Below are 24794 nucleotides of genomic sequence, written 5' to 3' on the forward strand. Positions count from 1 at the left end.
ATTTATTTATTCATTTGAATTTTTATAGAAATGTATTTGAACCCAAACTGCAGACAACTGCTCAAGAGCAAGGTCTTAGATGTTTCAGTAATTAGTTGTTTTAAAAACCACATTAAATGCTGATAAATATGTTATTTTCGGGGCGTTTTATTTTTTTAATTATTTTAAAAATATTTTTTATTGATTTCAGAGAGGAAGAGAGAGGGAGAGATAGAAACCCCAATGATGACAGAGAATCACTGATAAGCTGCCTCCTGCACACCCCACACTGGGGATCAAGCCTGCAACCCGGGCATGTGCCCTGACTGGGAATGGAACCGGGACCTCCTGCTTCATAAGTCAATGCTCAACCACTGAGCACGCCAACTGGGCCACTTTCTTTTTACATTATTATTATGGAGCCATGTATGTGTTTTTTGGGTTTTTTTTGAGAGTTTAGAAATTTTATTTTTTTAATTTTTAAAATATATTTTATTGATTTTTTACAGAGAGGAAGGGAGAAGGATAGAGAGTTAGAAACATCAATGAGAGAGAAACATCCATCAGCTGCCTCCTGCACCTCCTACTGGGGATGGGCCTGCAACCAAGGTTTATGCTACTGACCAGAATTGAACCTGGGACCCTACAGTGTGCAGGCTGACACTCTGTCCACTGAGCCAAGCCGGTCAGGGCTAGAAATGGTATTATTAATACACACCAGCATATCCATCTCAGCAAGCAAGAGTAGGGAGGGCGGGATATTTATGTCTCTGGGTGGGTCGGATGGAGGTGCAGGCGGCTGCAGGAAGCTGGGTCTAGAGCTGCTTTTCTCAGCTGTTTAGTTGTCTCCTGTGACACCTGAAAGGAGAATAACAGGAAAACAGCAGAGAGGACAGGAGCCTCCAGTGGGGACAACAGAAAGTACTGAGTGCAGGGGAGAAACTGAGGGCACGGGAAAGGTACAAAATATGCCTCACTGTTAGGTCCTAACAGGGTTTGGCTGGCCTGGGACCCACTCTGCTGCTGGACCTGCTGCTGCTACATGGCTGCGGGAGGCATCGGCGTCCCCGAGGCTGCTGGAACTGGGCGTGTCCTGCCAGGCCTGCAGCCATGCCAGTGCTGCCTTCCTGCTGCTGCTGCTGCTGCTCCGCGGCGTCCCTCTGTGCTGTGCTTCATTCTCGCCACGCTGGGGTTGCGCCCCGGGTTCATGATGTTCAAGGCCTGGCCCTGGGGGGTTCAGGCCTCCCATTGTTGCTGCGGCGGAGGGACAGCAGGTCGTGGCCTGCTGGCTGGCGTGGCGTTCAGGTTCTGCAGGCTGGGCTGGAGCTGAAGGGTAATGGGCTTCCCCATGGACACTGATGGGGGCGAAGTTCTGGCCGAGCTGAAGAAGCCGGCTAGTGACATGCTTACAGGCCAGGGCTGGGACTGAGTCGGAGGCTGTGGTGTCTGGGGTGTGTTGGGCTGCTGTGGGGTGTCCAGGGTGGTGCTCAAGGAGGGGATGGAGGACTGCTGAGGCACGTGACGGGTGTTCATGGTGGCATCCTTTGGCACATGAGCTACCCCTGCGGCAGGTGGTTCCCAATCCGCTGCTGGCGGAGCCGGAGCAGCTGCTCGAGGAGCTTCTGTTTGATGTTGAGGCATAAGGGAATGGGGCATGGGTTTTCCTGGCAGCGTTTGGCATGGTAGCAGCAAAGGGCGAATAGCTGCTTGCACACTGGGCAGCCTCCATTGGCCTTGCGCTGGCAGCGCTTGGGGTGCAGCACAACACGCTTCATCGTGTGGCAGTTGGTCCGAGAGCAGCTGGCGTCGCGGCACTGGCGGGTATGCCTCAGGGTCTGGATGCAGCGCAGGATGCTCAGGCGCCGAGCCTCCCGGATTCTCCTGAACTGCATCTCCCCCTGGTTGCCGCCCTCATCGCCCTCCCCTGCCTCTTCATCCAGGCCCAGCCCCACCTTCACCATCTTGTGGGTGTGGCCCTTGGTGGTGTAGCAGTTGATGCAAAGGTCGTAGTCCTCGCACCCGGGGCAGTGCCAGCCTGTCTTCACCCGCTGCTTGCACTCAGTGCAGGTGAGGACACAGCGGTCCTGGCCCTGGTTGTGCAACTCCACCAGCATCGCTAGGCCACTCTCTTTGTCCTCGTGCAGTTCCTCCTTCGCTCCTTCGGCGACCCTCACAAATTCCTGAAAGCTTTAAGAAGAAAAGAAAAGCTGGAGCCATGTATTTTAATTGAATCAAGTGACAGAAATGAACATTCCTTATATTGGCCCAAATGCTCACAATAATAGCAATGATAATCCTCTTTACTGCACCTTCTGCTTTCTTTTAAAAAACTTTATCCTCACCCTGGCCGGTGTGGTCAGTGGTTAGAGAGCCAGCCTGCGCACAGCAGGGTGGAGGGTTCGATTTCTGGTCAAGAGTACATATCTCAGTTGCACTTCACCCTCCACCCCCCCATGAGGGCACTTGTGGGAGGCAACATTTCGGTACGTCTCTTTCACGCAAATATTTCTCTTTCTCTCTCCTTTCTTCTTTTCCTTCCTCTCTCCCCCCCTTATACTCTCTCTCTGAAAAGCAATGGGAAAAATGTCCTCAGGTGAAGATTAACAACAAAAAAGGGGGGGCAAAATGAAGACATTTCCAGATGAATAATATGTAAACTTTTAAGATTCATTAAGAAACCAACCCAGTTAAAAAAAGACATGGGAAAAAGAACTTGAATACACATTTCACCAAAGAGACAGGAATGAGAATATGATCAACATTATTAGGCATTTGGAAAATACAAATCAAAACAATCTATGTATTTAAGGGAAATGTATTATTTTCTAGTAGATTATTTTACAAATACTGATTGAAAAATAACTGAAAAATCTGAATAACCAATTTTATTTTTTCCTTTCGCCGTCTACACTTTTATTCTCTGTAAGAAAATAGTCTCTCCCACCCTAACTGGTTTGGCTCAATGGATAAAGCATTGGCCTTCAGACTGAAGGGTCCAAGGTTCGATTCCGGTCAAGAGCACATGGACTAAGTTTGTTTTTTTCTGGATATCACTTTAGTAGAATTGCTGGTCTGTAGGGACCCATGGGACATCCCTCTGCCTGGAACCATATACTAGTACATTGGTTCCCAAACTTATTTGGCCTACCGCCTCCTTTCCAGAAAAAATATTACTCAGCGCCCCCTGGAAATTAATTTTTTTAAAATTTTAATAGCAATTAAACAGAAAGATATATGTATTAATGTTTCTACCTTTTTCGTAAAATATAGTAAAGAAAGGTGTAAATTAGAAATATTTAAGTTTGAAATTCTGAAACTATTTATTGAACTCAGAATAGAAAGGTAATACAAAAAAAGTTAAAACAAATGCACCTGTGGCCATCACCGCCCCCCTGGATCGCTGTAGCGCCCACTTTGGGAATCACTGTACTAGTACTAGACGCCCAATGCATGACATTCATTCGTGCAATGGGGGGGTTGGTCCCTCAACCCTGCCTGCACCTTCTTGCAGTCCTGGACCCCTCAGGGGATGTCCTCCCGCCGGCTTAGGCCTGCTCCCGGCAGTCGGACATTTCCCCAGGGGTCTTTACTGCTGCTGCTGAGGCAGGAGATGCTCCCACCACCACTGCTGCACTTGCCAGTCCTGAGCCCAGCTTCTGGCTGAGCAGCGCTCCCCCTGTGGGAGCACAATGACCACCAGGGTGCAGTTCCTGTGTTGAGTGTCTGCCCCCTGGTGGCCACTGCAACTCATAGCAAACAGTCATTCCACCCTTAGGCCAATTTGCATATCAGGGTCTTATTATATGGGATCTCTCAAACTTTGCTTTCGCTTTTCCTGACCTGTTTTACCGTTAACACCTTGTTTTTCCGATTTCGCGAGACAGCACTTTGGTTTCACTAGCGCGGGAGGAATCCCACCTCCTTCCCACCTTCTGCAGTCATCGCCACAGTCTTCAGTTATCACGTGTCTAGAGAAACCCGTGGGCCTCGCTCTTCACAGCCCTGCCCTCCCCATCGGTTCCTCCACGACAACCCGCTTCCGACCGAGGTCGCCAGGCCGGCTCCACTCAAAATCCCAGACGTCCCCCGCGCTCAAACATCTCCAGGGTTTTGTCCCTAGTCTGACCACACCTCTGACATCTCGGGCCCTACCAGCTTCGTTGCTCGTCCGCAGCCTCCTCCAGACCTCAGTTCCTGGGCGCTCTCGCCTGTGGGAACTGCACTTCCGGTAAGATTGCCGCCCCCATGGTGCTCCGCGGCAATGCCATGGGCGCCGCCATCTTTCCAGTCCCGGGGGGTGGGGGAGACCCGGGAGGAGGGGCTAAAATAAAACACAACCAGCTCCGCCTTGGCTTTCGATAGGCTCCGGCCTCTGAAAACTTACTCAGCGCACTGCTGCTGACCAAGGGGGGGACTGTCACGCGTCCAAAAGGTGATTTCAAAATTCTCTTGAAGGGCGAACGCCATCCATGTTGACCGCTTGGGACTGGATCGGAGGGGAGGTGTGCGTGGCTACGCTACGTCACAGAGCCGGGGCGTGGCCACGTCACGTCACAGAGCCACGCCCACGGCTGCAGCCGGAACGTCCGGCAGCGTCCCTAGCGACAGTGGGAGGGAGGACTCGGGTGCCCCAGCGGCGGATAGAAATCGTTGCGGAAATGAGTTGAGCCTTAGCTGCTACTGCAGAGTCTTGCGAAGCGCAGCATCAGGTGGGTCTGCGCGGGGTGCGGACGGGAGTGGGGGGCGGTGGGGGGACCTGTGAGGCGAGAGAAGGGCTCTTTGGGCACTTTGGGTTCGGTCACTAGGGAATCTTGGCTTTAGGGGTCCTCCCCTTGGCGTCCAAGGTTACCAAGTGTATGAAGGCCTTAACGATGGACAATGGGAACGGCGGGGTTGGTTGTCGGCCTGGGTGATGCTGTGGTGCTCAGGGATTAAGAACTGGAGGGAGCCCTGGCCGGTTTGGTGCAGTGGATAGAGCGTCGGCCTGCGGACTGAAGGGTCCCGGGTTCGATTCCGGTCAAGGTAGTTACCTCGGTTGCAGGCTCCTCCCCTGCCGGGACCCTGGTCAGGGGCGCATGCAGGAGGCAACCAATCAATGTGTTTCTCTCACGTCAGTATTTCCCTCTGTTTTTCCCTGTCTCTTCCACTCTCTCTAAAACAGCGGTTCTCAACCTTCCAAATGCCGCGACCCTTTAATAGAGTTCCTCATGTCGTGGTTTCCCCCAACCATAAAATTATTTTCGTTGCTACTTCTTCACTGTAATTTTGCTACTGTTATGAATCGTCATGTAAATATCTGATATGCAGGATGTATTTTCATTGTTACAAATTGAACATAATGAAAGCATAGTGATGAATCACAAAACAATATGTAATTATATATGTCTTTTCCGATGGTCTTAGGCGCCCCCTGTGAAAGGGTCGTTCGACCCCCAAACGGGTCACGACCCACAGGTGGATAATGGCTGTTCTAAAAGATCAATGGGTCCTGGCTGGTTTTGCTCAGCGGATAGAGTGTCGGCCTGCTGACTGGGGGTGGGGCGGGTTTCCGGGGTTCGATTCCAGTCAAGGGCATATGCTGGGGTTGTGGGCTCCATCCCCAGTAGGGGGCATGCAGTACAGCTGGTCAGTGACTCTCTCTCATCATTGATGTTCTCTCTCTCTCTCCTTCTTAATTCCTCTCTGAAATCAATAAAAATATTTTTATTTTTATTTTTTTAAAATATATTTTATTGGGTTTTTACAGAGAGGAAGGGGAGGTATATAGAGTTACAACCATCAATGAGAGAGAAACATCGATCAGCTGCCTCCTGCACACTCCCCACTGGGGATGTGCCCCCAACCAAGATACATGCCCTTGACCAGAATCGAACGTGGGACCCTTGAGTCTGCAAGCCGACGCTCTATCCACTGAGCCAAACCGGTTAGGGCAAGATATTTTTTAAAAAAAGATCAATGGGAAAAATATCCTCGGATTAAAAAACAAAAAAAGAATCGGAATGGTTGGGGGTGGGATCTGAACATGGCAGCGATAGTAGCTGCTATGGCGCTGAAGGACTGGGGGAGATTCTCTCTGGAGCCAAGGCTAACACAAAGCTCCCCAGAACAGGCCCCGGGCACGGCAAGGCACAGTTCCCCAGATTTCAAGGAAGAGCCTGGGCCCCCATCTCCTGAGCTGGAAAACATTCCCAGAAAGAGGGGCGGGAACCCCATGAAAGCCGTGGGCGTAGCCTGCGCCCTGGGCTTCCCCTGTGGTATCCTCTTCATCCTCACCAAGCGGGAAGTGGACAGGCATCCTAAGTGCTGATGGGCACTTAGGACTGACTGTGGCCTCCAGACTGCGGAAGTCTTTTGGGTTTGGCCACAATTCTGGCCATGGCCTCTGAGGTCCACCAGAGGGCGCATGAAGCCCAGGCTGCTGCCAGCCCTCCTCTTTCCCCTTGCTTTCCCCCTACCCCCTCCCTCCCCACCCCTACCTGAGAAACCGACCAATGCAAATACAGTTATTGAGTGTTTGGAAAAAGAAAAAGAATTGGAGTGGTAGGTGAGTATCAGGGAACGCGGTGTCTTTGACGGAATTGCGATTTAGTGGAGTTCAGATATCAGAGGCCTGGGCCGTGGGGGTGATAATGAATGGGAGTTTCAGGTTCAGATTTCAGATTTTACTTGAAGTCAGGTGCTTTGTTTTTTATGTTTGTTTTGGGAAAGGCTAGTGTATGCCTGTGGAGACTTACGGGACTGGAGCTTTGCAGACCCTGTACAGTAGATGGGTTGAGGCTCAGATGTTCACTGCTGGGAACAGACTTCAGTGGTTCTCAACCTTGGCTGCACATTAGAATCACCTGGGAATCTTCTTAAAATCCTGATTTCTGGGCCTCATCCTCCAGAAACTCTGTTTCTTTGTTACTAATATTGTGGCCCCACCCCATAACTAAGAAGCATTTTGAAAAACCCTAACTTAACTCTGATGCCCTGTCACATATAGACATTTTTTGATACTTGCAACCATAGTAAAACAAAGACTTATACTTTTGATATTTATTTTATATATTTAAATGCCATTTAACAAAGAAAAATCAACCCCAAAAAAATGAGTCCGCATGTCACCTCTGACATGCATGTCATAGGTTCGCCATCACTGGTTCATGCTTTTGTGTCTCTGGCTCTATTTTTGTTCATCACTTTATTTGGCTCATTAGATTCCACATATGAGTGAGATCCTGTGATATTTATCTTTCTCTGATTAGCTTATTTCACTTAGCATAATACTCTCCAGGTCCATCCATGCTGGTACAAATGGTAAGAGTTCTTTTTTATTGCTGCATAGTATTCCATGGTGTAAATGCACCACAGTCGTTTTATCCACTCATCTGCTGATGTGCACTTAGGCTGTTTCCAAATCTTAGCTGCTGTACATTGTGCTGCTGTGAACATAGGGATGTATCTATTCTTTCTGATGAATATTTTGGGTTTCTTAGGATATATTCCTAGAAGTGGGATCACTGGCCCAAATGGTAGTTATATTTTTAATTTTTTGAGGAAACTCCATACTGTTTTCCGTAATGGCTGCACCAGTCTGCATTCCCACCAGCAATGTACTAGGATTCCCTTTTCTCCACAACCTTGCCAACATTTGTTGTTTGTTGATTTGTTGATGGTAGCCACTCTGACAGTTGTGAGGTAATACCTTATTGTTGTTTTAATTTGCATCTCTCTGATGATCAGTGACTTTCAGCATTTTTTCATATGTCTCTTGGCCATCTGTATGTCTGCTTTGGAGAAGTGTCTCTAGGCCCCTTTGCCCATTTTTTAATTGGATTGTTTATCTTCCTTTTGTTAAGGTGTATGAGTTCCTTAAATATTTTGGATATTAACCCTTTATCAAATATATCATTGCCAAATATATTCTCCATAGAGTGGGCTTCTTTTTATTTTATTGATGGTTTCTTTTGCTGTGCAGAAGCCTTTTATTGTGATGTAGTCCCATTTGTTAATTTTTCCTTAGTTTCCTTTGCCTTAGGAGATGTATCCATAAACATATTGCTATGAGAGATATCTGAGATTTTGTTGCCTATGGTTTCTTTTAAGGTTTTTATGATTTCATGACTTACATTTAAGTCTTTTATCCATTTTGAATTTATTCCTGTATATAGTGTAAGTAGGAGGACCTGAGTATATAAAGCAAATATTGGGGGACATGGAGGCAGAGATTGATTTTTCCTCCTGGGATTTCTGTATTTTGGTTGTTGATTTGTAGGAAGACTTGGGGAAACAGGGATACAGATGCTTCAAGATCTGTGACTTACAATCTTTTTCCCATCCTATAGACTGTATTTTGCGTGATGTCATAGAGTCCTTGAATTCACAGAGCATACATTTTGATGATGACTAATTTATTTAACCTCTTTTTTTGTTTTGGTGTCATATCTCAAACTTTACTGTAAAATCTGAGGTCATGAACATTTAACCCTATGTTTTTATCTAAGTCATTGGTTCTCAACCTTCCTAATGCCACCACCCTTTAATACAGTTCCTCATGTTGTGGTGACCCCAATTTCATTGTTACAAATTGAACATAATTAAAGCATAGTGATTAATCTCAAAAACAATATGTAATTATATATGTGTTTCCCGGTGGTCTTAGGCGACCCCTTTGAAAGGGTCATTCGACCCCCAAAGGGGTCGAGACCCACAGGTTGAGAACCGCTGATCTAAGTGTTCTCACATTTAGCTCACATATGGCTTCTATGTTTTCACTAAATTATAATCACTTTTATTTCAATCACCTGCCCATGAGAGTCCCCAGCTCAACACCAAGGTTTTTTTGTGAGAAGGGTGTGTAGTGAATACCAAATACTTACTGTTCAAAAATCACATTCATGATACATTTTAACACTAATTATGTCATTTAAAACCCTCATTTAACCTCAGTTCTATCTCTGAACTTCCCATTTTGTTACCAGTTAGTAATACTTTTGAGTCAGAAACACCCTAATTGTATTCTGTAATCTCAAATGCACTTATAAAATGAGGCAAAGACTGATTCTCCTATCTGTTTTTTTTCCCCCCATAGCTTCCTGCGCATTTGTGTCCATTAATACATCGCTTCATATGTAGTCTCTTATTTCCTTGTTTGTAGAGAGCTGCCAGAGCATCCAGATGGGGCCCCTAAGCTGTCCTTACTGACCAGCCTGGATGATAGTCCAGAGCCTACTTGAAGGCTAGTCCATGTGTGAATAGATACCCCTTCTCAACGTGATCACCTCACCAAAGCCTGTGGCTGAGTTCCATGTTACTGCCTCATGCAGAGACGTGTAGTAAGGATGGTAGTTCATTATGTGAACATAAAAGCAAACAGTAAAACTAGCTTTCAAATGTTTACTAGCATCATTTATACCCCAAATAATTTTAAACTTGAAATATACAAGTTAATATTCATTGTACTGTTTAGTGTGGAATTTCTGAAGATGCTGTGTCTATGTTAATCCAGTATCACACCCACTTGATTACTCTTGCTTTGTAAAATGTTTTTCAGTCTAAAAAAGTGAGTCTTCCAACTTTCCTATATTTGAAGTGTTTTGGCTCTCCTGAATCTCTTTTTCTTATTCCATATGAATTGTAGTGGTGGTGTTTTCTAATTACAGCCAAAATTGCCTTGAAATTTTGAATAGAGAATTTATTGCGTAGACACTCGGACATTTTAAGGAATGTCTTTCATTTTATTTGTATGTGCTTTGTTTAGCATTGTTGTGTCATTTTCAGTGTGTAAGTCTTTCACCGTCTGTAGAATGGATTGTCTTCATGTGTTTGTCTGCTTATTATATGTGGTGTGTTTTCGGGTGGCAATACTGAGGGGAGATATTTTATTGACCAAAAGTGATTAAATACTTATATAAGTTAAACATAATCCTCTAGTCTGACTTACTCTAAATTACAGGTTTCTAAACAGGTCATATCTTTCTTTTTTTATGTTTAGTCAATCCTCACCTGAGGAAATTTTCCATTGATTATATAGAGAGAATGGAAGGGAGAGGGAGAGATGGAGAGAAACATTGATGTGGGAGAGACATATGGATCTGTTGCCTCCAGCAGGAACTCCAACCAGGGTGGGGAACCTGCAACCAAGGTACATGCCCTTGACTGGAATCGAACCCAGGACCATCCAGTCGGCAGACAGACACTCTATCCACAGACCCCAACCAGCTAGGGCCATATCTTTAAATAAAGATGAATAAAACTGGCCGAAACCGGTTTGGCTCAGTGGATAGAGCGTCGGCCTGCGGACTGAAGGGTCCCAGGTTCGATTCCGGTCAAGGGCATGTACCTGGGTTGCGGGCACATCCCCAGTAGGAGATGTGCAGGAGGCAGCTGATGGATGTTTCTCTCTCATTGATGTTTCTAACTCTCTATATCTCTACCTTCCTCTCTGTAAAAAAATCAATAAAATATATTTAAAAAAAAAAAGATGAATAAAACTGTAGGGAATAACTATATTCATGAAAAAACTGGAAAATAACAAAAATAAAAAATTTGCAATACTGAGTAAACTGATATATTATAACTTTTAAATACTCTTGCCTTTTATTTTTTTAAAAATGGATTTTATTGATTTTTTACAGAGAGGAAGGGAGAGAGATAGAGTTAGAAACATCGATCAGCTGCCTCTTGCACGCCCCCTACTGGGGATGTGCCAGCAACCAAGGTACATGCCCTTGACCGGAATCGAACCTGGGTCCCTTCAGTCCCCAGGCCGACGCTCTATCCACTGAGCCAAACCGGTTAGGGCTACTCTTGATTTTTAAATTGTTTTGTTTCCCAAATATAAAGAAACTAGAAAAAGACATTCTACATTATTCTCAATGGCCCATTAACTAGTTATAGGGACTCCTAAATTAATAACATTTATTTCAAAATGCACTCACAAAACACAAAGGCTTCAAAGACCACAACCTACAACCAGAATATTTTTATCCCTTGAAAAATACATAAATTAATATCTGTTTCCACTGTTGTTTGGGACCTTATCTCATCAGGGGCCTAACCATGAATGGATATCCTGGTCTGTCTCTGACACCCCCTCCTGCTTCCCTAACTCAAGCTGCCTCTCCCTTCAGCTGGGGAGACAGGGAGGGGCTGAGAGAGCAGGCTGCCCTTCCCCTCCCCCTCCTCACTGAGGGTTTAAGGATCCAGGCAAATCGGAGGCAGAAAGTTTCTGGTTTCAAACCCAAGCTGCCCGCCTTCTGAATTCCCTGTAACTTCACTGTAAGAATGTGCTCCCGGCTTGTGAAGATCCTGGGAAAGACCCCTCCCTGGGACACCTGCAGCTGAAGGGCAGACCAGCCAGTAGCTCTAAGCACAGCCTCTGGGAGCTGGGAAACTGCTGTGTGAATTCCAGGTTCCTCCTCCCTCTTCATGCTTTTGCCACAGCTGCCATTTACTCGCTAGCACCCTAATAAAGGAACAGCCCCTCTATCTGGGGTGCCTTGTGCCATCAGAGGGCCCCTGGCCCTTTCCTCCCTTTAAAGAAGTAAAATAAACGTCCTCCCTCTGCTCCTGTCTCTTCTCTCCCTTGTGAATCCTTTCGGAGCCGCGTCCCCAGCCAAAACCCTGACAATGACGTGGGAAACTCCCCCAGGAAGGGCTGTCCCTGTGGGAGGAGGTGCGGGGACCCGGGGCTGCCCCCTCGCTCCTGCCCCGCCCTCCCTCCCTCTGTCCCTGCACAGGCCTGGCCGCCGGGCTCGGCCCCGCCCCCATCGCGGAGCCGCTCAGCTCAGGCTCTGGCCCCGCCCACCCGCAGGGAGGCGCATGCGCAGTTCCTTGCAGACGCGGAAGCGGCTGTGAGGGGAAGGTGGCGGTTCCCCCTGAGGAGGGTGTTTGTCTCTAAAGCTGACGCTCCCCGTCCCCCTCCCCGCAGGGAAGGCTGAGGGCGCTGCCGGCGCTGAAGTCCTTGTTGGGGTCCCCGCCCCGGAGCCTCTCAGCGGTGAGTCCGGTCCCGGGAGGCTGCGCGGTGCGGGCGCCACGTTCCTTTGGGAGGAAACGGAGGCCCCGGCCCGGGGTGTCTCCGCCTGTGGCTGTGGCCACCGCCTGCCGCGCGGTTTTCCCGCTGAAAACCGTTCCCGGGGCCGCCGGTGCTCCCCGCGGGGCTGAGAGTCTGGGTCAGGGGGTTCCCGCCCTTTGCACCCCTCCCCCCGCCCTGCGCTTTCCGCCCAAAGAGCCCGGATGGCTCCCGGCCTGGGGGCCTGCACCCCCCTCCTAGGCCCACCCCCATTTAATAAGGGGTCTGCCTGCCCGGGGAGCACAGTGTCCATGGGGGGGCCTCAGGGGGAGGACGCGGTGTCCCCTGAAGAGGCGACCTGCCCGCAGGGAGGGGCTTTGTGGGCGCGGTGACTGCGGGGGGCGGGGGCCCAGGCTGGGGGGTGAGGAGAGGGAGTGAGAGACAGACACGTGGGCGGGAGGAAGGGCAGCGAGGGGTCCACCGAAAGGGGGGCTCAGGGATGAGGGAGCAGAGGGAGCAGCCCTGAGTCAGCAGCTGTGGGAGTGGACAGACGGGAACAGGCAGCAGAGGGGCCACGGGCGTGGGGAGGGGAAGACGCAGACGTGTGTGGAGATGGAGCCTCAGAGACCAGGAGAAAGAGCCCCTGAAGGGAAGTAGGTTTCAGGAGTTTCATGGTCCAGGTGAGGACAGAGAGAAAAGGGGAGAGAGAGCAGGAGTGAGAGGGGGGGACACAGGAAAGGACCACAGTGGAGAGAAAGGGAACAGGAGACAGAAATGGAACTATAGACATATATACATTGTAGTGGGAGGAGGGGAACCCTAATTTGAATGAGAGGAGCTGATGGGATGTGGATGACTAAGCTATGATATATTGGCTTGTGTGTTGATATGGTTAATTTAACAACTGAATTATTGAAGCAGATTTGACTGAAGATTATAAATCTCCAGTTTACAAGGTTTGCCAAATGTATACTTATTTGCTTCCATTTGCAAACCTTATTCACACGGAGGGAGAGACTGGTATGTTCCTGATGGGCCCCTTGTCCTTTGCTGGGATGGCAAGAAGGAGGTGACCTGGGAAAGGAATGACTGAGTCTGCCCCCACAGGATGCTTTGTAAGGAATGTTAGAAGGATCAGTCTTTTCTTCTCCCATGTATTTGCATTTTCCATCTCTGACATTTCATTCATGTAAATAGTTGTTAACTGCTGAAATAAGCATTGGTGACATCTCACAAGCAGCTCTTATTCTTTTCTTAATGTAAGGTAGTCTCTACCTTTTTACATCTTTAAACCTAAATATCATTACATTAAAAAAATAATCACCCTAATTGTTTTTATGGGGTTTTTTGTTTCTTTTTCTTCTTGTATCATTCCAGAGGTACTGCAATACCAACTTGATGTGTGGAGTGGACGATGCGTGGAGTGGATGGAGCAAACTCCTGTTCCATTTTCCTGCTACAAAAATACATTCAATATAATGTCCTTTCATAGAGGACATATCACATATTAAACTGATAAGAACAGATCCTATGCTTGATCTTAGCCAAAAGGCTGAGTAGTGATGTTTTTAGTTTCAAATATATTGTGTGTAGTTCACATTCTAACTCCTGTATCGTTTCTACTGTTTATCATGTCTCGAAACATTCATTGGCACTTAGTAATATGAGGCGATCTCAGCGGGCACTGGTAAGGATGTCAGTGATCTTAACAGAGCCAAGTTCTTTGAGCAGCTGCTTCCTTGCCTTCATGTGATTTGTTGAGCCACAAAGGAGCGGCTCCCCTCAAGTCGCTCTTTTCCATTCTCAGAAAATGTTGAAGGACGGGCTGGATTGACCTGAAACTTGGTTCCCACAGAGCCCATCTGTTCATGGTGAATTCACTTGATCAGCACATTTGAATATCTAACCTTTCCCAAAGATTTTAGCATGAAGACCTATTCTCTAATTTCCTGGGAAAGGGGAAGGAAATCTACCTAGGAAACCTGCACTGGTAAAACTTCTTGCTTCCAGCCATCTGTGGGAACCATGCCAGTGATACCAGATAGTCAAGGGTAATTAGAGTGTGAAGGACTCATCTGTAATATGCCAGACAGCCAAGGACACTCTGAGCATGGGAATCTTATCAGGGTGATCAAGGACTATACAGAGATACAAGGCCACTGCAATCTATACTGTGCCCTTCTATAACCCAAAGGATTGATGTCACTGTTGGCAGGAAGCCTCTTTTGTCTAATTAGTATTAAAATATATTAGTAAGGTTAGAGACCTCAGATGAAGCTGAGAGCTGGTAAGGCTATGACATGAGGCTATGAGCTTATGGAGAGCTCAGATATAGCTACCTTGTGAACCCAGCGTGCTAAAGAGGCTGGGAAGATGCAGGGAGCTCAGGTGCCTCTACTATCTGAGGCTGTGAGTTCAGAGGCAGCATGCGGCTGCTCAGATAATAGATGTAGGTACAGAGGATACTGCTGCTGCTTCAGGCTGTGGCACAGAGGCTACTGCTACTTTGTGGGAAAGATGTATTTATCAGCCGGTGTGCGGCTGCCTGTATAGGATTATTGTGAAGAGCTGTTTTGTCTGATGGCTCATTGTTAGCAGTGCCTATAGGCCCACTACCTTCTATAATAAGGACTCTCTTATATACCCACAGCTTCTCATGGCATCTCCTTCTACTATTTCGTGTACAAGAAGGTACAGCCCCTGGCAGAGAAGCAAGGACCCCACAGTTGGGGTAGTTAAGCTGAGGGTAAAGGAGGAACGTAGACTAAATTACCAACGGTACAGTGAGCAGGGTTCAAGGAGGAACTTCTCACAATTAGCACTATGAGCAGGATTGAGGAGAAAGCTCTCCCGAAGAAATGGATCCTACTCTGACACATGGTGTGGTCGAACAGAATTCGGAATAATATATGGACTCAGAGCAGCTGTGCTGTGACACATCACACTACCCAGAGGTCTCAGGTGTGCTGGGACTGATGTCTGTTACCCAGGGCTACTGAAATCAGCTCTAGGGGAGCCTCACAGGCCTCAGGCGTGAACTGGAGAAAGATGGCATAGGATGGGCCTCAGTGCAGGTTTTTTTGGGGTGGAGGTAAGGGGTGCTTTGTTGCTTTTGGTTTTTCAGGAAATCAGCACATGCTCTCATTGCTGTAGGAGTTTGTGGAAGTCTTTGGAAGGACAGACACATGAAGACAGAATAAAACATCTCACATGTAGGAGCTCATTGTTTCTAAGACTCCTGTGACAAATGCAGGATGGGGTGGCATTTTCCTCATTTCCAGGTTCTTCTCACTGTGGGTGTGAGGTGAGCTGATGAACAGGCTGTGCAGATGCCTTTGAAGGCACGTTGTCTGACTTCTCAACATATTGTCACCTGAGAAAACATCCCAGGACCAGGATCAGTAGCTGGGACCAGATGGCTGCTTCTCAGGTAAAAGATGTGTCCTGGGTCAGAGACTGTATTTGCTTTTCCACTGATATCTTTGGATTTATTTCTCTACTGTTGATGTTTTGCCTTGCTAGGTTCTTTTCCTTTCCTTATTTCTTTCCTATTTTCTGGTGATAGTCAATGTCAGCAGTTTCTATATTTCCCTCTCTCATTCTTGAAGTATATTTTTATTGATTGCAAAAAGGAAGAGAGAGAGAGAAAGCGAGAGATAGTAACATGAGTGATGAAAGAGAATCATTGACTGGCTGCTTCCTGCACGCCCCACATTGGAATCAATCTGGCAACCTGGGCATATGTCCTGACCAGACCTTTTGGTTAATGAGTCAATGCTCAACCACTGAGGCACACCCGCTGGACCAGGCAGATGATCTTGTTCTAAGATTACCCATAGTAAATTTTCAAATAGGATTGTGGCTTTTGTATATCCTATTCCATGAGAACTATAAATTCCATTTACAAAGTCCTTGAGATCAAAGTTATATATGAATTTTCCAGTGTTTTCATTTTCTGTGTATTCAGACATATGGCATGTGATCCGGTAACATTGGTATCACAAGTAAAAAGTGAGCTTATTACACAAGTGGAAACAGAGGCCCCATCTCAGAACATGAATCAGCATGTGTATTTTCCGAAAAGTGCAGTTGTTTTCTGAATTACGCTTGAAGAAGTGCTTATATTTCGGACATATCTTGACATTTCCCGCTGAGAAATATACACCACTGAACCTTAATAATGCAAACACAGCACTCAGAAATCCATACGCCTGTGTCCACATCCTAATTTTAAAGTTTATTTTTCTGAAATGGGAAATCCGTACCATGGATTGTTGGACATGTGTCACCCTCATGTGTCAGTGTTCGAAAACATCAGCGAATTTTATTGGGGCAAAGTGATCTTATTGGATGATTCAAGATACTCCCCTAGCGCTTTTTTCATGTTGGGTGACATGAACTCTGCCGGCGGTCTCTTGGTAAGTGTGTCTTCTCTTTTCATTCAGAGACAGCTGACCTTCACGGATGTGGCCATAGATTTCTCTCAGGAGGAATGGGAATGCCTGGACCTAGCTCAGCGGAAATTATACATGGATGTGATGTTGGAGAACTATGGCAACCTGGCCTCCGTGGGTGAGGATGACTTCTCTCCTGAATTCCTATGCATGGGTTTTATTCATTTATTACCAGGGTTTTGTTCCTTTTATTATTTAACTAGAGGCCCTGTGCATGAATGCATGCACCAGTGGGGTCCCTTGGCCTTGCCCCGTGTGATCCGACCGAAACTGGCTCACCGACATCCCATGAGAGGTCCTGGATGGCAAGAGGGTACAGGCCCATCAAGGGACCCCACCAGTGAACGATCACGGTGGGGTAAGACAAGGCAGGTTGGCCAGCTGGGAAGGTACCACGGGAGTGCTCCAGGGTGTGTCTACCCATCTTGCTCAATCCCGATCCGCTGGACCCCAGTAGCAAGATACCCTACTGGTTGGAGTGTCTGCCCTCTGGTGGTCAGTGCATGTCATAGCGAGCAGTTGAGCTCCCTTAGCATATCATTAGCATAGTACGCTTTGATTGGTTGAATGGCCAACTGGTCAACCAGACACTTACCCTATACAATGAAAACCTAAAATGCTAAGTGTCCAGCCTAGAAAGCAGAAGCCCCCTAAAGATATCCTATACAATAAAAGCCTAAAATGCTATCTTTAGGGGGCTTCTGCTTTCTAGGGTAGATTCTTACTCTCTGTGTTGTGTATCTGATCTCAAAACTTCCATCTTGCAGACATATCTCATTATGTATTAAACCACTACTTCCTCATTTGCCTTTAAAGGAAGGCTTGCTTGTAACTACCTTTTTTTTTTTTTTTTTTATAAAATAATGTGGACTATATTAGAGTACTCACCTGAGGGACATCCTGTAGTATCTCTCTGTTTGTAACTTGTGTGCTTCAGTGACAAAGTGTCATCAGTGTTTCTCTTTGTGGTATCAGGTGATAATACCTCTTTTTATTTTTTAGAAGGATAGTATTGCATTACATGTATACAGTAAATTTCATTCATTCATTCAACTATCTATGGACATTTGAGTTGGTTCCATCTAATGCAGGCTCTTCTGAATAACATTGTAATGGACACAAATGTGTAAATGTCTCTTGAAGATCCTCTGTGAATATTTTTCAATATATACCTAGAAGTAGGATGGCGGCCAGCAGTATTTTATACTTTACAGCATACAAATTAATGCACCTTCTACATGAAGTAAACTGTTGTTTTTTTTTGTTTGTTTGTTTGTTTTTTATATATTTTATTGATTTTTCACAGAGAGGAAGGGAGAGGGACAGAGAGTCAGAAACATCGACGAGAGAGAAACATCGATCAGCCGCCTCCTGCACATCTCCTACTGGGGATGTGCCCGCAACCCAGGTACATGCCCTTGACCGGAATCGAACCCGGAACCTTTCAGTTCGCAGGCCGACGCTCTATCCACTGAGCCAAACCGGTTTCGGCGTAAACTGTTAATTATTTAATTTCACTTTATGCTGCTATTCATGTAATTACACACTTAATTTGTTATCTTGTACTAATTTCTATTACGGTACAGGAACACCGCTAACTTTGAGGGTTGGCTTTAAATACCATGTTTTGAGAAATTCATTGGATTTATATATATTTTTAGAAATATGTAGTCTGTGATTTGCAACACACAATTCTGTGACCTATTAACAGATCATTTTATTATTTTCTATTTTTGTTGTGATCGTGGGAGCTACTTAAAATATTTCAAGGCTATAACAATATACTTTAAACTCAGTATGTCAGTTGCATACAAAACTGTGCTACTTGCCATCTCTACCCCTGTACCCACTGAAGTTATTGATATCACATTATCTTTTATGTTGTGTGTCTTCTAGCAGAGATTTAAGATTTTATTCCTTTTATTTATTCTTTTTAAAAATATATTTTTTGAGAAGTTATTTTTTCATATGCTTTTAGGATTGTATTCTGGGATTCATGATATTTTCAATTTCTCCAATTGTCATGACCTTCAACTGTTAATTTTTTATATAAGGTGTTTAATTCAGGTATTATATTTTTCAATTTCCCATTTTCCTGTGGTGTTTGTAAAATATTTTCTTTCTCTTAGTATTTTTATTTTGATTATATAATATTATGGTGATATATAGTTCTCTTTTTTTCTACTTTTTAGTTTTAAGATATTTTTCATTTTTCTTCAGGTAATTAATATATTTCCATTAATATATTGCCCGTTTGATTACATATATTTTGTTTTTCTGATGGGACATTTTTTTGTTTCTTTGCATGACTCGATGTCTTTTGTTAAGATTCAGGAATTGTAAACAAGCAGGCTTTTGAATATGCTTTTTGTAGGAGGAAACAACTAATAACCATCTGATGCATAAATTCTATTTTCGGTCAACACTGTTTTCAGGATCTGTAGTCTTGGTTCAGTTGTCTGTTTAATTTCCCATTTTAAATGTTGTATGTTTCTTTCTCAGACCCATGATATCTTTTCTTTTAAAAAAAATATATTTTATTGATTTTTTACAGAGAGGAAGGGAGAGGGGTAGAGTGTTAGAAACATTGATCAGCTGCCTCCTGCACATCTCCTATTGGGGATGTGCCTGCAACCAAAGTACATGCCTTTGACCGGAATTGAACCTGGGACCCTTCAGTCCACAGGCCGACACTCTACCCACTGAGCCAAACCGATTAAGGCCCCATGGTATCTTTTCAAGCTTCATATACATCTTCAGTGCCGCAGTCTTTGTTGTGCTCAAACAGTTTCTCATTGTTTCTTTGTAGCAACCACTACAGGGCACTCATTGTGTACCGCCATTCTGTTCGCACTCTGTGTCATGCACAACAGACACTTGTTATTCAAGATGCTTCAAAACAGGGAGATCACTGAGCACCCACTTCCCTCTTTTCTCTCTCCACTGAAGAAGCCGGGAGGTGGAAATTGTGTGTGTTCCCCCTCATCCCGCCTGATTCAGGGTTCAGGATCTGCATGCAAATGAAAGAGATGAGACAAGAGATAATTTGGAAAATGGGGGGCCAGGTGAGAGCTCATTTCAAGAGGATGGACTCCACTTGTGCTCAGGCCTTTCCATCCTTTTATTCAATTTGAGATACACCTGTAGCCCTTAGGCAGACAAGTTCTAGTAACAGACAGACTATCTTATCAGTAAGGATTTACGTGACTATCTGTTGGGGAAGTTGCTTCAGCTACCATTGTCTGGACTAAACAGTGGATACATAGCCCTGACCTTTGCCTGGGCTTCAAGGGTCACCAGCATTCCGGGCTCCTTGTCCACACCTCTCTGCTAGATAAGACAATAGGCGGCTGCCCACAGAAGTGTTTTGATAATATTACAATTGTGTGCCAGGGTGTTTGAGCAGGTATCATTGGCAAATGTAAGCAACTCTTTGTTCCTCTTTGATGGGACTTTTCCTCATTGTACCTATCGTGAGCTTTCTTGGAATTCTGCACTTGCATTCGGAGTACTCAAAGTCATTTGGTCAGTACTTGCTGGTAATTTCAAAGTGCACTCATTTGATTGTCAAAACTAAAAATTTGTTTTCTTTCAGCTATGCCATCTGAAGATGCCCAGGCCTTTTTCCTAAAGCCCAGAATTCAAGATTTATTCTCTGAAATTATTCTGGTAAGATATAAAAGGTGTGGTTTTGATAATGTACACTTAATGAAAGCCTTGGAATTTGAGGACGAATGTGATGAGAAGAGAGGATGTTAATATAAACCGAAGTAACCTGGAACGGTTATTCATAATACAGTTCTTGTTAACTAAAGAGGTCAAGTGTGCTATGCATTTGGGAAACCTCCCACTTTAAAGTCAATTACATTGGCAGATCAGTGTGTTTCTGCACATGATGATTGAAAACTTTTTACTGTTATGTATTCTTTTTTTTTTTTAATATATTTTATTGATTTTTCACAGAGAAGAAGGGAGAGATAGAGAGTTAGAAACATCGATGAGAGAGAAACATCGACCAGCTGCCTCCTGCACATCCCCCACTGGGGATATGCCCGCAACCCAGGTACATGCCCCCGACCGGAATCGAACCCGGGACCTTTCAGTCCGCAGGCTGACGCTCTATCCACTGAGCCAAACCGGTCTCGGCCTGTTATGTATTCTTAGAAAGGGAATCTTTGGTGTGAATAATGATTAGAATTATTTAAAATGTGGGGTGGGATTAATCTTTTAGTCATTAATTTCTAAAATTTAGATATTTATAATGTTTCTATAAAATTAAAATCTGCTCAATTTGGCAATTTATGATTTTTAAAAAATATATTTTTATTGATTTTAGAGAGGAAGGGAGAGAAAGGGAGAGAAACACCAATAATGAGAGACAGTCATTGATTGGCTGCCTCCTGCATGCCCCCTCGTGGGACCTAGCCTGAAACCCGGGCATATGCCCTAATGGGGAATCAAAACATGATCTCCTGTTTCATACATCAATGCTCAACCACTGAGCGCTGCCAGCTGAGCATTTTGGCAGTCTTTTAAATGAGGACTCCTTATTCTTCCCCAAACAATTTTATTTTTCTGTTTTGTCTATAATTTCAATAAATTGGGAATGTTTTTTTACACAGCTATCATGGTTTAATGTGTATCACAGAATAGTTCTTACGCAACAAGTGTACATGTTTCTTGAACTTATAACTGTCCCTAAAGGCCTTTCTATCTCCCTTACCAGCAGAGTAAATATAATGAAGACGCAAGTTACCAATGGAACGAACATTGGAAAAACTTTAAGCAAGAGTCATATCTTCATAATCAATGGAGAATTGAGCTTGCAGAGGATCATTATAAAAGTGGAAAACTCTTTGACCAAATGCCCACACACCATATAGGTCAGGTTTTTCCTATTGTGGAGAAGACACAAGAAGAAAGTAGATGTGTCAAATCCTTTCAGGAATCTTCAAATTACCCTGAAAAAAAGAATATTCATGCTGGGGAGCAGGATTACACAGGTAATTCATGTGGTAGAATCTTCAGTCAAATATTCAATCTAAATAGACTGAAAGAATTCCATAATGAAGAAAAACATTATAAATGGGAAAATTCTAGTAAAGCATCCAATTGGCCTTTAGGTTGTATTCTAAATGAAAGAAGTCAAACTGGAGAGAAGCCTTACAAATGTAAAGCATGTGGCAAAGCCTTTAAATGTCATTTAACTCTTATTGTACATGAGGGAAGAATTCATACTAGGGCAAAAGTTGACAAACTCAGGGAAAATGGAAAACACTTTAGTCAGTCCTCAGGATATACTCAACATCATAGATATCATACAGAAGAAAAGTCTTATAAATGTTCAGAATGTGGCAAAGCCTTTGGCCGGCCATCAGTGCTTATTCTTCATCAGAGAATTCACACTGGAGAGAAACCTTACAAATGCAGAGAATGTGGCAAAGCTTTTAGCCAGTCCTTTCACCTTAATCGTCATCAGATTATTCATACTAAAGAGAAGCCTTGTAAATGCACAGAATGTGGCAAAGCATTCAATACCTCAGCAACCCTTAATCGTCATCGGAGAGTTCATACTGGAGAGAAGCCGTATAAATGTAGAGAATGTGACAAAGCCTTTAGCCAACACTCAACCCTTACTCTTCATCAGAGAATTCACACTGGAGAGAAACCTTACAAATGTAGAGAATGTGGCAAAGCTTTTAGCCAGTCCTTTCACCTTAATCGTCATCAGATTATTCATACTAAAGAGAAGCCTTGTAAATGCACAGAATGTGGCAAAGCATTCAATACCTCAGCAACCCTTAATCGTCATCGGAGAGTTCATACTGGAGAGAAGCCGTATAAATGTAGAGAATGTGACAAAGCCTTTAGCCAACACTCAACCCTTACTCTTCATCAGAGAATTCACACTGGAGAGAAACCTTACAAATGTAGAGAATGTGGCAAAGTCTTTAGCACATCCTCCTCCCTTTGTCGTCATCAGAGTATTCATACTGGAGGGAAGCCTTATAAGTGTACAGAATGTGGCAAAGCGTTCAGGCAGTCTTCAACCCTTAATCGACATCACAGAGTTCATAGTGGAGAGAAGCCGTATAAATGTAGAGAATGTGACAAAGCTTTTAGCCGACACTCAAAACTTAGGAATCATCAGAGAATTCACACTGGAGAGAAACCTTACAAATGTAGAGAATGTGACAAAGCTTTTAGCCAACACTCAACCCTTACTCTTCATCAGAGAATTCACACTGGAGAGAAACCTTACAAATGTAGAGAATGTGGCAAAGTCTTTAGCATGTCCTCCTCGCTTAGTCGTCATCAGAGTATTCATACTGGAGGGAAGCCTTATAAATGTACAGAATGTGGCAAAGCGTTCAGGGAGTCTGCAACCCTTAATCGACATCACAGAGTTCATAGTGAAGAGAAGCCGTTTAAATGTAGAGAATGTGACAAAGCTTTTAGCCGACACGCAAACCTTAGTAATCATCAGAGAATTCACACTGGAGAGAAACCTTACAAATGTAGAGAATGTGGCAAAACCTTTAGCGACTCCTCAAACCTTACAGCACATCAGAGAGTTCACACTGGAGAGAAGCCCTATAAATGTAGAGAATGTGGCAAAGCCTTTAGCCACTCCTCATCCCTTACTTATCATCAGAGGGTTCACACTGGAGAGAAACCTTACAAATGTAGAGAATGTGGCAAAGCCTTCCGTGTTATATCATTACTTACTTGTCATCAGAGAGTTCACACTGGAGAGAAGCCTTATAAATGTAGAGATGTGGCAAAACATTTACCAGCTTCTCAGACGTTAAAAAGCACCAGAGAGTTCACACAAGACAAGCCTTACAAATGTAGAGGATGTGGCAAAGCCTTTAGCCAGTCCTCATCCCTTGTTAAGCATCAGAGTGTTCACACTGCAGAGAAACTTTGTACCAGGTAAATGTAGAAAATGTGGCAAATCCTTTGGCAGCTCCTCAGGCCTTGCTAAGCATCAGAGTTCATTCTGGAGAGAAGCCTTGTAAATGTAGAAAATATATCCGCCTTTCATCAGTGTTCCTGCCTTACTGCACAGCAGAGTTCATACCTGAGAGAAGAATTACAGATGTGAGGGGTGTCGTAAGTCCTTTACCACCTGTGAGAACCTACTGAACATCACAGAACTGATACTGGCAAGAAGCCTTATTAATGTGAAAAATGTAGAAAAGCCTTTACCTGTACCTGAGAGAGTTTATAACAAAGAGAGTCCTTACAAATGTAGAGCATGTGCATTGACTGTACCCACAGCTCAAAATTTACTGAATAACAGATGATTATATTGGAGAAAGCCTTATACTGTAAACAATGTGAGAAAGCCTTTAATCTGAGGTCTACCCTACTCAACATTTTAGGAATCATTCTAAAGAGAAAGAGCAATAATATGAAAGTTTTCATCCAAAGATTCAACCATGATTTATCATTGAGAATGATAAAAAAGGTTTTACAAATTATGAGCCATATGTCAAAGTGTATATCTTAATTTATATGTCATACAACATCTAATAATTATTGCTGAATACAAGCCCAGCAGATATAAAGAATCTGAGAAAGCTTACTCAGTATGCAAACCTTACCCGACATCAGAATTCATACTGGAGAGAATCAATACAAATGTAAACAATGTCCTAAATGTTTAATCAGCATCCATAGTTTATTCCTCACATTTGAATTCATTCTAGAGGGAAACCTTAAATCTGAAGAATATGGGAAATTGTATAGTTGGACCTACAGCCTCAGTCAATATTAGGGATTGTAATTGGGTAGAAATTCTACATTCATGATATAGGAGGGAGGACTTTTGTTCAAAATAGAGAGTTTACAAATCTCCAAGGAATTTATGCCTTTAGATGACTTTTAAATGTAAAAACTTGCCCTAACAGGTTTGGCTCAGTGAAAGGAACGTTGGCCTGCGGACTGAAGGGTCCCAGGTTCGATTCCGGTCAAGGGCATGTACCTTGGTTGTGGGCATATCCCCAGTAGCGGGCGTGCAGGAGGCAGCTGAATAGATGTTTCTCATCGATGTTTCTCACTATCACTCTCCTCCCATCCTCTCTAAAAAAATAAAATATATTCTCAAAAAAAGATGTTTCTAACTCTCTATCCCTCTCCCTTCCTCACTGTAAATAATCAATAAAATATTTTTTTAATGTAAAGACTTGACCCAAGTATGTAATTGATTATGAATTTTAAAGTATTACTGAATTCACACTAGGTAGGTAGCCAAAATGCCTTTCAGGTATTGCTCTAAATCAGTGTTTCCTACACAGTGTACTCCAAACTTTAAATGTAGTTAGTTAATATTTTGTATGCTTGAATATATCAAAAGAATT

At 44.3% G+C, this 24794-nt stretch overlaps 1 protein-coding gene, 1 non-coding gene and 1 pseudogene across 2 annotated transcripts; 1 reads left to right on the forward strand and 2 right to left on the reverse strand.

Annotated features, from left to right (window-relative positions):
• Window positions 1–570: 570 nt before the first annotated feature.
• LOC118649232 (histone lysine acetyltransferase CREBBP-like) lies at window positions 571–4470 on the reverse strand. The gene is made up of 2 exons (XM_036296126.1): window positions 4364–4470; window positions 571–2166 (listed from the first exon to the last, which is right to left on the reverse strand). The coding sequence occupies exons 1-2, from the start codon at window positions 4444–4446 to the stop codon at window positions 1536–1538; spliced, it is 714 nt and encodes a 237-aa protein (XP_036152019.1). The 5' UTR covers window positions 4447–4470; the 3' UTR covers window positions 571–1535.
• Window positions 4471–11810: 7340 nt separating this feature from the next.
• On the forward strand, window positions 11811–23429 carry LOC118649177 (annotated as a pseudogene).
• On the reverse strand, window positions 13352–13538 carry LOC118649322. Its single transcript, XR_004965603.1, has one exon. It is a non-coding gene; the product is annotated as a U2 spliceosomal RNA (small nuclear RNA).
• Window positions 23430–24794: the final 1365 nt, after the last annotated feature.

This window comes from Myotis myotis, unplaced genomic scaffold, assembly GCF_014108235.1.
Source record: "Myotis myotis isolate mMyoMyo1 unplaced genomic scaffold, mMyoMyo1.p scaffold_m19_p_28, whole genome shotgun sequence".
NCBI classification, from domain to species: domain Eukaryota; kingdom Metazoa; phylum Chordata; class Mammalia; order Chiroptera; family Vespertilionidae; genus Myotis; species Myotis myotis.